Source organism: Plectropomus leopardus, chromosome 10, assembly GCF_008729295.1.
Source record: "Plectropomus leopardus isolate mb chromosome 10, YSFRI_Pleo_2.0, whole genome shotgun sequence".
Taxonomy (NCBI): domain Eukaryota; kingdom Metazoa; phylum Chordata; class Actinopteri; order Perciformes; family Serranidae; genus Plectropomus; species Plectropomus leopardus.
This window is the reverse complement of record NC_056472.1, coordinates 23,117,505-23,135,486: the sequence shown is the minus strand read 5'-3', so window position 1 is coordinate 23,135,486 and position 17,982 is coordinate 23,117,505. Positions and strand designations below refer to the sequence as shown.

General features: G+C 40.9%; 2 protein-coding genes across 2 annotated transcripts; both read left to right on the top strand.

The window, feature by feature from the left end:
- Positions 1-1,653: 1,653 nt before the first annotated feature.
- On the top strand, positions 1,654-3,045 carry pou3f3a (POU class 3 homeobox 3a). The gene has a single exon (XM_042495065.1). The coding sequence runs from the start codon at positions 1,654-1,656 to the stop codon at positions 2,905-2,907; it is 1,254 nt and encodes a 417-aa protein (XP_042350999.1). The 3' UTR covers positions 2,908-3,045.
- Positions 3,046-14,904: 11,859 nt separating this feature from the next.
- On the top strand, positions 14,905-17,298 carry gpr45 (G protein-coupled receptor 45). Its single transcript, XM_042494018.1, has 2 exons — positions 14,905-14,954; positions 15,954-17,298. The coding sequence occupies exon 2, from the start codon at positions 16,055-16,057 to the stop codon at positions 17,213-17,215; it is 1,161 nt and encodes a 386-aa protein (XP_042349952.1). The 5' UTR covers positions 14,905-14,954; positions 15,954-16,054; the 3' UTR covers positions 17,216-17,298.
- Positions 17,299-17,982: the final 684 nt, after the last annotated feature.

Genomic DNA, 17,982 nt, shown 5'->3' with positions numbered 1-17,982 from the left:
TGATTTTAGGAATAATTGTATACAGTTCAGTGAAACTTTCCCTTAAAAAAAAAGTCGTTTTCTGATCTGCCCACTGTTTATTATTGACAGTAACGATACATGTATCTGCATTTGTCTATTGTGACCTTATAGTGCTTTAATGCAACTGAATCTACAGGCTAATGATAATATTATAGGATATACTCTAATGATAAATCATATAGTATATTTCTATTGGCCGCAAAGTGTAACTTTTTTCAAACTTAACCACATCCTAAAATCAGATAAATCTAAATGTAATTTGGCACATGATAAATGAGCATAATGGCGGATAAGTGGATTTCAGTGTTATGATAAAAGTCTCCGTTTATGTTGCAGGTTGGAAAAAATACATTTTTCTGTGTCCATTTATCTTTTACCTTTTGGATGAGATCCAAGACAAATCCTGAGAGCAGAAAAACATAAATTAGCACATTTATTGGGCTGCACCTGGCTCTCTCTCCTCCAGTCTCACGACTTCAGTCGATGCTTCACTCTCTCAAGGCCCTAAAAAACTGAGGCGAACTCCCCCACGACACGTTTGTTTAACAGGCCATCCATAAACTGACCCAGCATGGAAACATCCCACCAGAATCGGCTTGCCTTTTTTGAGGATGGAAAAATCAAACTGTTGGCTGGTTTTGTGCACCTTCAGCGCTCACCAGTGCGGTGCGTCACGCCACTGTGGCCTTTCCTTTACCATATGAAAAGGAGGGCGCATTAAGATGCAAGAGGCGTACAAACCCCCTATGTACCCAAAGCCGACTTAAGTAGCCTTGACACAGGCCTCAGTTGCTTTCCGTTATAATGGAAGAGATATATACGGCATAATTTGTCTGGCATCACTGATTTTTGAGCCTTAATTACCCTAGACTCTGCTTAAAAACGTGTAATAATAACAGTAATAATAATCTTTATGACAAATACTTTTCTCTCCGTTTCTCCAAAAAAATCGTGCTTCCTTTGCGCGACTTTAAAGACACAGTCGGATTATTATGTGTTTTTTTCTATCGTACTTTTTTTTTGCATATTGTTGCTTTTATTTCTGCAGCAAGAACTTTGTGCACCCGAGGCTCGCCTGACACACACCAGCTCCTCGCTGACTGCGCGTCCAATCAGCGGGAGCTCTGCAGAGCCTTCCTGTTGTAATTGGATGGAGATGGAAGAGGAATACGCAACCTTGGCACAACGTAAACACAAGCTCGTCTTCTTCGCTCCGTAGAGGACGCGCCGAATAGAGCAGATCAAACCGAAGAGGCTTTAAAGTTTTTGTCATTATCATTTAATCCCGTTAATAAGAGAGACACAATTTATAAGTGAGTCAATTCCTCATCTTGGATCAGAGAAGGTGTTTTTACATATCATCAGATCTGTGGATTACGCACGGCGGAGCTCCCGGGACAGAGAAAAGTTTTGACCATTGTTTTGTTGCACCGGAATGATAAGACGATCTCTGCACGCACAAACTGCTACATAACTTATCATTTGAGCCTCTATGGAGTGATTTCCATCCCCTTTTTTACCACATTTCAACCTCATTTTCACCCATGCTGAGACAGACTGAAATTATTCATGGATTAGAATAAACTTGGACTTTCACAAAATATCAGAAGACAGAGATCTATTTGAAGATTTATGCTTTGGGGGATGGCAACAGCCACCTCTAGTCCATACCTCGCCAGCAGCAGGATTTTATCCGGCCCGGTGCTTCACTCTGACCGGAGGGTCGGTGGCATGCAGCCGGGCAGCACCGCTGTGACCACGGTGTCTAGCGGATACAGAGGGGACCCTTCAGTGAAGATGGTGCAGAGTGACTTCATGCAGGGAGCCATGGTGGCGAGCAACGGGGGCCACATGCTAAGCCATGCCCACCAGTGGGTGACATCTTTGCCTCACGCAGCAGCCGCAGCAGCCGCAGCCGCGGTGGCAGCAGCCGAGGCGGGCTCCCCGTGGTCGCCCAGCTCGCAGCCGCAGGACGTGAAGAGAGGCAGGGAAAGCCTGCACACTGGCACGGCCCTACATCACCGGTCTCCACATCTGGGCCCCCATCAGACGCACCCCGGGAGTTGGGGAGGCAGCTCCGCGGCGCACATCACTGAAGGGCAACAGCAGCAGCAGCAACAGCAGTCTCTCATTTACTCTCAGCCCGGCGGGTTCACAGTCAACGGGATGCTCAGCTCGCAGAGCCTCATGCACCAGGGACTGGTGCGCGGGGACTCCCCGGAGCTGGACCACGGCAACCACCATCATCACCATCACCACCACAATCACCACACGCACCATCACCAGCATCACGGCGTGAGCCACGAGCCGCACTCAGACGAGGACACCCCGACGTCCGATGACTTGGAGCATTTCGCCAAACAGTTCAAACAGCGGCGCATCAAGCTGGGCTTTACCCAGGCAGACGTGGGTTTAGCCCTGGGCACCCTGTACGGGAACGTGTTCTCGCAGACCACCATCTGCAGGTTCGAGGCGCTTCAGCTGAGCTTTAAGAACATGTGCAAGCTGAAGCCTCTGCTCAACAAATGGCTGGAGGAGGCCGACTCCACCACCGGGAGCCCCACCAGCATCGATAAGATCGCCACCCAGGGCAGGAAGAGGAAAAAACGCACATCCATCGAGGTGAGCGTAAAAGGCGCGCTGGAGAGCCACTTCTTAAAGTGTCCCAAACCATCCGCGCAGGAGATCAACTCTCTGGCGGACACTCTGCAGCTGGAGAAGGAGGTGGTCAGGGTCTGGTTCTGCAACCGCAGGCAGAAAGAGAAGCGCATGACGCCGCCTGGACTGCCGCGCACCCCGGAGGACGCGTACTCACAGGTGGGCAGCATGGGTCCTGACACACCGTCACCCTCGATAGACTGCAAGCGGATGTACAGCGACACGTGAAAATAACACGCAGGACAAATGAAATGTTTGAATACATTTTTAGAGAAAATATTCAAGTTTCCCTAAATGATAGGAACTTTTCTTACAGCTCCCCTTGTTCTTTGACCCACAATAATGATGTTATACAGTGTGTATTCATTTCAGAGCAGGACAAACGTCTACTTTTATGCATCCTTCGGTATTTTCCTGCACTAAGAGTCAGCCTTTGGGACAGAAAAAAAACGTAACTAAATTCTGAACAGAAAATAATTCAAAGTCTACCAAAAGAGCCTACAGGATGAACATTTGATCAATCTGATGCCAGGAAGCTCAAACAAAAAACTTATTTCCCTGTTTCTGTACGGTCAAAAATAAAACTTCCCTTGTAATGCTGCAGAGTTTGATGTCCCACAGGCCTATATGTTTCTTTTCTATGAAAGACATTGATTTAATGCGCTTTATTCAGCATTAAGTTGTTTTTAATGAGCAATAATTTATCTTCCTTCAGATGTGTTTCTCAATTTTGTGTTGTGTGTCAGTGGATTTCTGTTGTGAGATAAAGAGATGGTCAAAGAGCGACTCTAAAACTATACCAGTATTGTGTTTTCCTTAACAGGAAACTCCTTTTTTGAAAATTAGCAAACTTTCCTTTAAGTTTATGTACAGACGTCTGCTGTGTATTCCTGTGTGATGATTTGGACTATTTATTTTTTTCCACTGTGTTTATTTTCATGGAATAGACTAATTATTTAATAAATTTGACATAAGGAAAGAGTTGTGCTTATTAGGTTCTTCCTGACACACACACACACACACACACACACACACACACACACACAGACTCTTTTTCTCACATACACACACATCATAATCTGTTTGTTCACACCTTTGCAGTGAAATATTAACATTGACATAGGTGTAGATTTCGGGGGGGGACAAAGAAACGTCTCCCTCAATATTTTGCATTTGTCTTTGTCAATAAGAAGTTGGGCTTTTATTTTGACAGAATCAAAGACATTTATACCATAAACTGATACAAAAAATGCACAAACTGGTGCATAAAAATTCACCCGAAAGCAGAAAATTAAGTGTTTGATGCTCAAAATTTTACAAGTGCCCCCCCACCAATATTCATACAAGTCCTACAACTGTTAACATTAATTTATTAATGTGGCCTGCTGCTTTTCAATGGTTACTGTCAAATAAAAATTCGTGTCAAATGGCAGTTTATATAATCGTTCATTAGAATCAAATCTCATGAATTGAAACATGATCCCATAAGTTGCATAACAAAGTTATAAAGACTAAATATTCATGTTGTCTGGGCTGTCGTGTTTATAGCAGCCTATGGTGCTGCAGTGACTAGTCGATTAATCAAGATTAAAGTTTGGTAATGGATTTTTTTTTTTTTTTAAACATCATGGCTTTGCTGGTTCCAGCCTCTTAGACAAGGGCGTTGGCTTCATTTCAACATTCAGTGAGAAACAAAACAGGAGTTTTGGGCTCCTTGGCCAGAAAATTTGAAGCATCAAACACTTATATCAAATACACATGTTCTGAATACTGAGGATGAGGTGTCCCTCCCGAAATCTATACCAATGCTCTAACATTTGATGTGATCATTTTTCAGTTTGGTTATCTTTGAGTTTCGGACTGTTGGTCGAATTAAACAAACTATTGGAATACATCCTCTTACACTGTGGGGAATTATAACAGGTATTTTTCACAGTTTCTACTTTTTTTAATTCTTTTTTTTTCCAGTTTATGGACAAGACGATTAATTGAGAAGTTAAGATTCATCAATAATTAAAATAGTCATTAGTTGCAGCCCTATCAGCTTCATTAAGCTCTCACCATTTATACTGTGACATAAATCAAAATAATCTGTCGCCATTCTCCAGTCGTTCTGCCGTCTATTTGTGTTGACACTGTTGAAAATGACTGAACTCATCTCGTAAGTCTCTTCTTGCCTCCACATTTTCGTGTGATATACTGCGTATCAGTCCAGCCACATACGTCCTGTGGCACTGCTTTGGACTGCAGCTCTGTGGAACGCAGCCAACAGAGGTCGGCTATCCCAGCTGGCAGTTCACCTCGGCAGCGGTTGCCAAGGTGACAGCGAGATGGAGGGACATGAGGCAGTGGATCTTTTGCCACACATGATGGGTTTGGCAGATAGGCAGCAAGAAGCTACAGGACGCTGGCTGTGAGAAACAATAAGTGCTTTTTCTCTCTGTATGTGAGCCACAAAAACATGACACACGATAACACGTACACGCAGAAACATACACAAACATGAGCTGACGTTTCAAATCAAATATCTTACTGCTGTTAAAGATGAGTCGTGGAAAAGGCCAAAAGAAGCAGTGGCTGTGGTGAAACTCAGAGGTGTGACTCAGATGACTTGGACTCGAGTTAGACTCAAGTCACAAATTTGATGACTTAATACTTGACGAAGTAAAAAACAAATCCAAAAAAAGACTGAATTTTGCACCAATGACTCGTGACTTCACTTGGACTTGAGCCTTTTGACTTGAGGCCTTCCACAAATCCCAAAAAAGAAAAGTACATTTCTTAAAAAGTGTGCCATGAAAAAACTGATTTCCCTTAATTTTGTGAATCAAACATTAATACCACTAATTCCCAGTAAGTCAACACTAAGTTCTTCAGATCCACTTTGTTTGAACCAAGTTGCAGGAATAAACTAAAAAAACAAATCTATTTTCTCAAGCATCATTTCTTAAAAAAAATGTACAAAAGATAATTTTAGTTATGTACAAAAACTACACGGTGGTCAACCAAAAAAAGAAGTGCAGTAAATAACTAAGAAAGCAGATATTAATACAAATTTTTAAAAGTAATAATGTTTTTTTTTGTTGTAAATTTAGTACATTATAACTGAATTTTGATGTGTTTAGGACTTGAAAACCAAAGTCTAGGTCTCAGGACTTGACATGGGACTGCACAGCGTCATATCACATTTTATCATTGGGGTACAACACACATGCATCAAAATCTGGTTTGCACTAGCCGTACGTCTCAAAAGTCTGTGCACTTTCATAGGACATGTGGGTGATCGATTTGTTCCATGGACCCATTCGCAGTTGGCCTCGAGTTATAATATATTTTATTTAAAAAATAAAAAAATGAGAATTACAATTTTGCAAATATTAAAAATGTCCTAAATTAAAGATAATAAAACATGCTTTCTATATGAAAACATACTATTGAATATCAGACACCATCCATTAAAAACTAATATAATATGCTCAAAAAGTTCCGTCGGGCCGCATCCTAAGAGTACATCAGCAGAAACCATCCTTACATTTCCAGCGCCGTCTGCTGTAAACCTCCAACATTGCATTTCCAGGTGCGCTGTACATGTGTTACGCCTGGAACGTACTGCACGTGTGCATGATAGCAACCTCGCTGAACTGCAGCGTCTGTCCTGCTTGTGGTGTTCACACTGATATCTTATAGCTCCCACAGGGTCAAAGAGTGTGTGTTCAAGCCTTCATTGAATAGCCTCAGATTTGAGTCTTGTCGATCTTGACTTTGGATTTGAGTGCAAAGACTTGAGACATTCTTGGGACTTGCAAAACAGTAACTTGGTCCCACCTCTGATGAAACCTGGAGAGGGGTCAATGGTCAGCTTGTACAGTAGCTGCCCACAAACACAGAACACTGAGAAACACAAACAGAGCTGGAGGTTAATTGATTACTGCAAATGTTAGACTTTTGATTGTAGTTTGAGTATTTTCTTACTGGATATCTTCCAGAAGCTTCCACGTTTACGTGGAAAACACACATGTGACTGACACACACATTTTTTGTAACTCCTTTGCACTTAGCAATTCACAATGAAATCATTTTTATGAATTTCTGTCCCTTTTGGGGCAATAAAAATGCCAAATTAGTCTTACTTTTACTTTTAAAAAACGCATGCAGACAAGGACGCAAATATGTCAAAAAGTGTGCATGGTGTGTGTGTATACTTTCGCTGAACATTGGCAGGATTTAGGGGAAACTCTGGCCTTGTGGGTTATTAATAGCAGCCTCCCTGCATGAATGGGTGGCTTGAATGGGTTTTTACACGTCAGCCATTGCAGCCATCCCAGGTCAATTTTCAGCCCCTTAATAGGCTGACGGGAGACAAGTATGAAAGAAGAAGACATGTTGATGATACGTCATCTGCTTAATGTATAATGCTGCTAAGGAAGCAGATACATTTAACATGGGAACAAAGTTTTCAAAATGTGCTGTAAAAAATTTGAAAGGATTCTGCTATTATTGGGCAGATAAAACCCTGCCAAATTCATTTGGGGGAACTCAAATGTTCCCGCTGATAACTGAGTTGTTTCTCTCAGCTTCAGACAAATCGACATAAAAAAAGAAACATTTTCACCAGACAGAAATGATGAAAAATGTTAGAAAAAACACTTCTTTCTAACTTGTTACCTACAATTTATTTGAAACAGCAAATGCGTTTTGAGGGAAAGGTAATGGCTCGTTCACCCCGAACAAGAAGTGAATTTTCACATTGAGTTATTTGAGTGTATGTGGTTGCTGGAGTGTTTTTTTTTGTTTTTTTTTTTAAATATTTTGCAACTGACAAATATCCACCCTTCACAACTGTGCTAACAGTTTAGCTTACTACTTGTGGGAGGTGGGTAATGGCTGACTGGGTTTGTGGTTAAGTACAACCAATAGTTGAAATAAAGTGATATGAGAACGGTAAACACAGAGGCGCCGTGCTTTGAACCAGTGTGATCCAAAACGGCTACACTCTTTTTTTATTTTTATATTGTTACAGCAGCACTTTCCACAATAAAAGGCAGATTACTCATAAAATTTTGCTAAGAGGCAGCTCAATAAAAAAGCTTACACAAGTCAAAAATATATGTTTTTAGAACTTACCAGTTGCTCCTGTGGCCTTGCTCACTAATCTCAGGGCCCTCTTCGTTTTTAGTCTGTCTCTGTTCAGCGCTCACATTCAGTGGTTGAGGTTTGGGTGCACACAAACAGCCACAATATTTGTCCTTTATCTCAGTAAGATCAGGAGCATCTCAACTAGATCTCGATGCTGGTTGGCTTATCAACAAAGCCATGCGCAAATTTCGCGTTCAAGTTTGAAAATTTCAACTTGCATGAATTGGGTGAATTTCGACTCATTCGTGTTGCGTCATACGTGTCGCTTAGCGCAAATTTGTGGCCTTTGCATCTTTGCATTGACTGTATGTAATCTTACTGCACAAAATGCAGCACTATGCTGACCAAATGACGCTTTGTGTCAACATTATCTAGTTATGTTGCTTATCTGGCGAGTCGCAAAAATGTTGACACTGAACGTATCAGCAAACCATTAACTGACAATGTGTTTCAGTTGTTTTTCACCAAAATAGCCAATGTTACAATATAACATCCACTCGTCGTGGCTACAGAGTTATCATTTTATTACCATTTTTATTAATAATTAAAAGAAATCACGATTATCCCTAACCTTAACCAACGTGTGTTTGTTGCCTACACCTAAGACAAGAGTCTGAATGTGAACCAAAAAATCTAGTGCCAAGGTGCTGCTCTTAGTACACCTGCCATCCTCCCCGACCACTTTCTTGTGAAGCCTGTGCGGTCTCTGAACATAATCCAAGCAGCGATTATGTTGCCACAACAATTTAATTAATAGTCCGGGTAAAGCAAAATCTGTTATTTCTTTATAAACACATCATAAATATAAGAAAAAAAAATGTTAAAAACATAAGAAATGATTGGGAACTAGTATTTCATCACCATTTCTGTGTCCAAGATATTTTTGGGCGGGTCTAAAAGCATGTTCGGTGACTCACTAGAGTCGTCCTTAACATAATTCCTCCCCGCCTCTATATGAAACAAGATGGAGCTGCTGCAAAGCAACAGACTCTTACTAGCAGCAACCACAGTAGCACAAAACACACACATCCCTGGAGCAGAAGAGCGAGCCGCCTTGCAGCTACAGTTATTAGCAGCTAAACTAGCACACACACAGTAGCATACACACCCTGAGCCAAAGAACTAGTGAGCCAATGTAATGTAATGCTAAGAGCTCAAATGTTAGTAGTAACCGTAACGTAGTTTCAGCCCCATCAGTGGACACACCCCAGTGTCTCATGGCAGAGAATACTGCAAATTTTATTCAAAATTTTTAAACAGAATTTTATATAATTGGCAATTTCAAATTTGGTGGTTAATAACTCATTTTTTTGTGGTGTGTCAGACTAATTGTACATATTTATTTTTGCTTTACCCAGACTTTAAGAATCAGCTTGGTAACATAGCCTACAAAGGTAATTTCTAGAAGACAGTTTTGGCATTGGAGTGACGTACAGAGTTTGTCAGCAGGAAGTAACTTGAATTTCAAATAGCTAAAAGACACACAGCGTTCTTTCATTAAAACAACATGTTGAATACACAATGTTAGCGCAAAGGGAAACCTCTGCACGTTCTCGTCTACCACAGCAACATCACACGGAGGCTGAAAGACGGCCGCTCCCTGTAATCATCTCTCGATGCCTCTTAACATGATGTATTCCCGCCAAGCTGCAAAAGCCAGAGTTCTCTGATAAAAAACGGAGGCAGAATCTAAGCTGGCGGGATTGCAGTGTGATCCCCTCAAAGCTTAGCGATGTAAAGATGGGAGATAAGGCTGGAATTGAGGGATAAAAAGCCCTTTAAAGGGTTTTGTCATCACAAGACGCTAGGTGTCTACTCTGAATATTAATGCTGGGATCTGAAGGTACGAGCTGATGATGATACAGTAACCTCAACCCAACAGAAGCAGCTCAGCTCGCATGAATCTGTCCTGGTGATGACAGCAGAATGTGTAGTCAGTGCTCGTGCATATATGTGCTACTTAAATCATCATTGCACTCTTGTTTCTTGCATCACTGTTTGCGGTTAAGGATGTTATTACCTTCTCCAATTCAAACATAATGGCTCATAATTGCTCTTAAAGCCTCGTTCAGAGGTACTTTACATAAAGCAATTATTGCATGATAATCCCGTCTTTAATGCTTGTTGTTTGTCACTCAGTCACATACAGCAGACACAAACCTGAACCTTTTCAAAGAACAGAAAAGTTTTAAACCAACTATTTCACTGTGGGTTGCACATTATCAGTCCCCACTGTTTGGTGTTAATTATTCTCACATTGCAGAGACTGGTTTACCACTAAGGTCTAACACTGATTAACACACTGCGGCTCCCTCACTGTGACTCAGAGCTCACGACACATGACTTCTAGTCAGAGGCAGGGACATACATGAATAAAAAAAACCCCAAAATATAAATTTTATGTGGTTTAATGTCAAAAATGGCATAATTGTGTGTGTATGTATTACACTTGTCTGTACAAGATGGGGTTTCTCCACTCGTAAATATTCAGATTTATTGGTGAACATTTCTCACTTTGTTTGCTTTTTTTGGTGAATGATGGAGCACCAAAGTCTCTCCATCAAGAAGAAATTAAAGCAAACATCTGTGGAATAATGGACAGGGAAATGAATTCTCTCACTAGCAAGCTTGTTGTGTGGGTGCCACTGAACGTGACGAGCATGCATGTGCCAGACCGGTGGAGTGGAACTCGTTTGATGGGCATGTTCAACACATGGGCACGATGCCAATTTAGACAAGCATGCCCATGAAAAGAATCTCCGCCTGCATGCTAAGTGTGTGAACGTATCTGTGTGTGTGACAATTAAGAATTCACCATTTTTTTCTAATGTAGAAAAATCTAAATTAAATTCAATTTAATTATCTTTAGAAAACCTGTGACTACAGATGTTATTCTGCACATCTGGATTCAGCCAGCAATCTATCACTGATGTGTGATATACCTCCTCAGAATACAATAGGCCTACTTTATATTAATTTTACCATTATGTAAAGCTGTTACTATAAATTAATATGGAATTTATACTCTAGAAAGAGGTGCTGCAACTTTAAATAAGTTTGAATTAAAAAAAACAAACAAACCCAAAACTCTATACATACCTAAAAACCTAAACATACCAACACATCAATGGCTTAAAATGCTTCAGTAACAAAAAGCCAGTTGCATGTAATGCAATGCTGCCATCGCCTGGACAAAATAGTCGATGCATGTTTCAGAATTTTCACAATGCAAGAGTTACAGTGATTGTATGGCAAATTATGATTATTGTTTTTTTTAAATAATCTTTAACAAAAAATTGATTAGTATATTTTTAAATATGAGATTATTTGAATAATTTAATAGAATAGTCTGTAAAAAATTTACGAATTCAAGGGGAGAAATACAAGCTTGAATGTTTGAGGCAATGGATCTGATAGTGTGTCACTGAAATTACTGATTGACACCTGCACATTATGAGTCATTATCTTATAATATATATATATATATATATATATATATATACATAATAATTTTTGCAATTTTTGAACTGGTATATCCCTTCCAAACTGTCCCTTTCTGTAGGTACTTTGCAGCATATCAAAAGCTTAACTGGCCTGCCATTCATTTTACTACTTGCATGGGTTAATTATTAGAAAATGCTTAATTTAAATATTTCTATTTTGTGTAAGATTCCATAACAGGCCTATGAGATGAGATGTTTTTGTTTTATTATTTACTGTTGATGGCATTTATCAACTCACACCCCAAAACTACAATTAACTTCATATATGGATTCTTAATATTCCTGTTCAGTTAAGAGAGAAAAAAAAACTAATGTGCAATCTTAATTTTTTTGTAGTTAATGGAACCACTTATTATTAAAGGTCAAGTGTGTAGCATTAAGTGGCCAGTGTTTGGTTTGTTCTGGGCTACTATAGTTTATTAAATCACTACTTGCATGGGTGGAACATTAGAGAAAATACTGAATTGAAATATTATTATTATTAAATCCTACACACGTGACATTTAATATGCTAATAATTTTGTGGGTTTTTATTGGCATTTTGAGTCTCTTTGGGGCCCTGGGCCCATGCTCAGAGGGCCCGTTCAGTATTTCATCCATGCGTTTTGGTGATTCTACACTAATAAAAACATAGAGATGAATATTATATTCAATCTCAGATAATATATTCCTTTAACTCACCGGACCTTTAATATTATCATTCTTATTATCTGTTGTGTTGTGTTCAAGCCTACTTTCTGGAAAACAAAATTGATGGTATAGCGTGAAAAAAAAAGAGTCGCAAACATCATTCATTAATTAGCAATAACCATATGCCAAATGTTCCACTTGTATGAGAAGATAAAATATACCAGAAGCACTGCACCCTTAGCCTATTAAATATTCCGTCTTTAAATAAATATTCGCTGCACTGCTCCTTTAAATCAGAGACCACCTGCTCTCTGGCGTCAGCAGCATCCTCCGCAGGCGGCGGCACGGCGGCGATCGATACGACAGTAAAATGTTCAAAGTAGGATATTTTAGGAAAAGCTCGTCATGCACGGGGAGAGACACGCGATCACCGAGCTGGCTGTGTCGAGCAGAGACAAGCATGAAACGTCAAGGTAAGCCTATTTTTGTCTGATTAATGCATAAAATGTATCGATTTATTGTTTTAATCCTTAAAGGGGAAAATGCTCCTTGATGCCTTTGGTGATGTATGTGGAGATTTGCTCTGACTGGTCCTCCGGTGGTGATGCAGACAGGCTGAGTGATGATTGACAGACAAACAGGTGATGGAGACAAACAGACTCGTATGTAAATGTGAGGACACACTGTACGAGGCTCAGCCGTGGCACTATGCAAATTTAATGTCTCTGGAGGTAAGCAATAGATTATCAATACAGGGAAAAATATATTTGTATTACAAAGGTATGCCACAATAATCCTCTAAAATTAATAACCACAATAGACTTTTTTTCTCATCAAATCTGACATGAAAATGAGAAAATAAAGAAGCCTTTTGCAATGATTTTATTTTATTTCGGCTGTAATGTTTGATGTTTGTAATGTCACACTAGGCTTTTATTACCTCCTGAATCAGACCTTGAGCTGAGAAGATGAGTAAAACCACCTGTTTTTGTTCAAATAAGCAGCTAGGATCCCCCTGCAGGGCAAGTCAGCCCATTATGGTCATGGCATAATTTGCACCTAGTCATTTTCTTCTAAAATCAATGTATTAAAATTCAAATTATAAAGCATTTATTGTTGCATGGGCTACATGATCCCACTGTTTATTATTCGCTAACACATGCCTTTGTTGTATTTTATTTCTCTCTTGCAGGCAAATTTATCCCCTGCATTTCATTCAATAAATGCAAGGCTTTATTGATTATACTAAAAGATAATGACTTAACAAGACCATAACACAGACATGTTTATCACCTACATGTCTGACAGAGAGGCTTTCTTTGCTGTATGTTTCACAAAAACATTTTTTTTTACATGGTGGCGACTGTGAGTTCAATTCCCATGTCCTAAAAAAAATCGTAAATTGCAAACTGTGTGATACAGAAAATATTTTGTCATCAGGGATGAGAGTATGGGCTGCTTGTTGCCATGGAACTGGTGACCTTGTTGCCATGGCAACAGCCAGCAACACTATGCAGTGGCCTGTAAGGGTTTTTTTGTGTTGCAAGAATGTAGCTACAGTCATTGGAGGGATCAGTTCCTCTCACCTGTTTGGGTTAACCATTATGAGATAACACTATTTTTAAATTCAATTGAATTTAGATTTTCTTGATATGTTTTTTGTGAGTATTTACAATAAGTAAGTTAGAGTGATTCTGTACTATGACAGTAAAACAATTACTGAATCTACTGGCATTTTTTTTTTAATTTTTTTTTTTACAGTAGATATTTAGACATGTCACAGTATAAAAATCACAGATGTAAGGAATTAATTAAAATGGGTGAATTTCATTTAGCTGCTTCAGTTTCAGGGTCATGCTGCTTCACTGTCGCACTGTCATGACTTGTTGGGACACTCGAATAGAACAAAGCTAAGGATTATTAGTAACACCCACCTCTATGACGAGTGAAAATATCCAACACAGTCTCACTGCAGAGCTCCAGGTACATCACAGGTGCTGGGACTCTTCTCCATTGCCAGGACTCATGGTGGAAAATCATGTGTTTTTATTGTACTTCTGAATAAAGTTTATTATATTACTGTATTGTATCACACAACATAGCCTATTGTTTTATCACACTTAATGAATTATATAGCCTGGTGAGTGTTTATTTTATAGATTGTGTCATGTTCATGTTACTGTATAAGTAGCCCTATTATAGGCTGATCACATTTGGTTTCACGTTTAGGCTTTATAGTTTATGAATTGTTTGACATGCTTATCATTAATAGGTGTATTATATGTTTAGAAGACAATCATCAGGATACAATAGAACACATTCATTCATTCAATAAGCCACATGCCTTACATCAGCAACTCATAGATAAACAGTACAACCTAATATTTCAATATAACTGAAACATAGTCAGGTAATGTTAATTAGCCAAAAACTTTTGCTAATTTTAGGAATTCGCTAATGACACAAGCAAACTATTTTAATTGCTACAGTCAAAGGGTGCTTATGAGCTTGTGTTTACAGCTTGGGAAGTCGTTTACTATGACAAGAGGGGTGCGTTCATATGGACTCTTCTCAAGAACATGGTAAACACAACCGCATTTGACTGCAGCAACAATGTCAGACTTACTTTTCCGACCTTGTGACTGGAAAATGCCTGTCGGAGGACCTGAGCCTGGAGCTCTGCTGCTAGACCCTTTTTCAAAATATCTGCTGTAAAAAATGCCCATTTTATTTAGATGCTAACGCAAGTTCACACGGAAAGAAACATGAAGGTTATGAACCCCTAACCGGTCTTGTTGTTTTCCAGTCCCAACTCCTACGAGCCGGTCCACCTAAGAGCTCCACACCTGAAACCTGAACACTACTCCACCATCAGGAGCAGGAGGTGGAAACCATAGCAACGGTTGTGTGTCCTGAGGATGCCTCTCTGTTTTATCAAGGCTGCATCAGAAGCTTTATCCAAGAATGAACTTCTGCTGAGTGGAAGGACGTCAGGCTGTACCGTGGGTGTGTACTGTACATGTGTAAATGTGTGCATTTCTATTCATGTGTGAAACATTACACATTCTGTGTGCTCTGGAGGGGCGCGGGTGTGAATGTTTGTATACTCACTCATGTTCGGCTGTACAGCTGTTAATCATCAACCTGAGTGAAGCCAGTGCAACACCTTGTCATGTGTGACTACATCCCTGAATGTAGCGTGTGGCTTATATAACTCCCTCAGCATCGTGGGGACGTCAGTCTTCCTCTCACTGTTTAAAATTTACAATCATCAATGAGTAATAGATCACAGAGCAGCTGAACTCCATGTTGATGCCATGTTTACAGCTGAATGTCAGGCCGAAACTCTTCTGTATTTCACTGTTGTCACAAGTATTTTTATGCCTCCGCACCAGATATAGCTGACTATTGTGTTTTCAGGTTTCCCATCAGTACATATGTTTGTCCATCCATTCTTATGAACGCGATATCTCAAGAACACCTCGATGGGATTTCTTATAATTTTGCGCAAACATCAACTTGGAGTCAAGAACGATTGATTAGATTTTAGTGGTCATAGGTCAAATGTCAAGGTCACTCTGACCCCATCTGTCTCATTCTCATGAATGTGGTATTTCAGGAAAACCTCAAGGGAATTTTTTCAAAGTTGGCGCAAACATCCAATTTGAGTCGTGGATAATTTGATTTTATTTTGGTGCTCAAAAGTCAAGGCCAGTATGACCTTGCCTCCATCTCATTCTCGTAAACACAGTATCACAAGAACACATCCAGGGAATTCTTTCAAAATTGGCAAAAACGTCCCCTTGGAGTCAGCAGTGGACTGGTTATGTTTTGCTGGTCAAAGGTCAAGGTCGCAGTGACCTTGCATCTGTCTTTTCACATGAATACAAAATCTCATGAACACCTGTAGGAAATTTCTTAGAAGGTTTCACGAGGCATAAAACCCACAAAGTAATAATTCTAGTTTTAAAATGCCATATATCTGTTCTCATCTTTCTATCTCAGATATTACCATGGAAGTGCTGGAGGACAACCTAATGTGTATACCACAACAATATTCCAGCGTGCACTGTCTTCTGGGCTGACGTCACTTGACAGTAGCTGCCATGGCTTTTTGTAATGAAAGCCTGCTGGACGAGTGCGGCTTCATGGGGCCGGACAATGCAGAGGAAGCAGCGGAAAGTCTCCCGTCAGAAGCTGCGACTCCCCTCATATCAGTCACTCTGCGTGTGACCCTGGCAGCCATTATGATCTTCATGATTACCATTGGTTTCCTCGGCAACGCCATTGTGTGTCTAATTGTTTACCAGAAACCTGCCATGCGCTCCGCTATCAATCTCCTCCTCGCCACGTTGGCCTTCTCGGATATTATGCTTTCCCTGCTCTGCATGCCCTTTACTGCAGTCACCGTGGCCACTGCCGACTGGAGCTTTGGGAGCGGCTTCTGCCGGGCGTCCATCATGCTGTACTGGCTGTTCGTCCTAGAGGGGGTGTCCATACTCCTCATAATCAGCGTGGATCGTTTCCTGATCATCGTGCAGCGGCAGGACAAGCTGACACCACACAGAGCTAAACTTTTGATCGCAGGGTCATGGGTGCTGAGCTTGTGTGTGTCTCTGCCGTCTGTAGTCGGGTGGAGGACAGGTGCAGCAGGTGTTGGGGGCGCCTGGGCGCCGCAGTGTGTGCTGGGATACAGCGATTCTCTTGCAGACCGCGGATACACAGTGCTGCTGGCAGTAGCGGTATTCTTTGTACCATTCACTGTCATGCTGTATTCTTACATGTGCATCCTCAACACAGTGCGACGCAACACGCTGCGTATCCACAACCACACCAGCGAGCACTCCTGCCTGCCTGCCCTCAACCAAGTCAGCAAAATGAGGCTCACCAGGCTGCAGCGCCCCCCTCAGATCAAAGTGGACATGAGCTTCAAGACCCGAGCCTTCACCACCATCCTCATCCTCTTTGTCGGCTTCTCTGTGTGCTGGTTGCCGCACACGGTGGTCAGCTTGCTGGCGGTCTTCAGTCGGCAGTTCTACTACAGCTCAGTCTTTTATCCAATCAGCATAGGCGCCCTGTGGCTCAGCTACCTGAAGACGGTTTTTAACCCCGTCATCTACTGCTGGAGGATCAGGAAGTTCAGGGAGGCTTGTCAGGAGTTCATTCCCAAGAGCTGCAGACTGTGTCCCAGAGTGCCGGGCCGGAGCCGCAGGAGAGTGAGGCCCAGCAACATCTACGTGTGCAGCGAGACTCAGTCAGCTGTGTGAAACTGGGAGTTTGTCAGTGCACAAACCAGCAGCTGTTGACAACTATCAGCTGTTTTCAGCTGTTACTTCTCCTCATAAAAAGCAATCAGAGGCGACTAAAGCTCTAAAGAACACACTGGTTGTTGACAAAGAGCTCCAGAACAGCTACTGAATGGATCTTGTGGTGAGACTATAATGTTTGCTGCTCTCAGTCTCAAAGTGCACCGGTTGATTTAAAGGGAAACTCAAGTATTTTTCAAGCTGGACCTCATCTTCCCATGTTTAAGTGTCTAAGTGGCTAATGGAGATAATGATTTTTCAAACTGATCCAGTATTGAGAGAGACCACTGCAGCTGCAGCAACAAATAAGGGTGCAATGTAATGTTAATGGGGCAATCGTGCACCGTCAGTTTACTTCCAATAAAAGTACTTGTTTTGCCGCTGACAGGCTCATATTGTTTTTAAAAGTGTCAGACAACGTTATGGAAAGAATCCCTACAAGAAATGAAATGTTTTCTATACATTTTGCTGATCCAGTCTTAGTGTTATTATGTGTAACTAAGTCTCGCTTGAGGAGAAGTCACCTCACTGACTTTTCCTCATTGTCGAAATCAGCTAAATATTCAGCTATGACATTGAAAATCTCCCACTGAAGACTTAGTTACACTTTCTGTACTCTGACACAATAAACTCTTTCCAGCACTCCTCTCTCCTAATCCCACTAATGCTTCAGCCCTTTTTTTCCTGCAACATGTCACCTCTCAGGAGATTTCAGAACAAAACTTCTC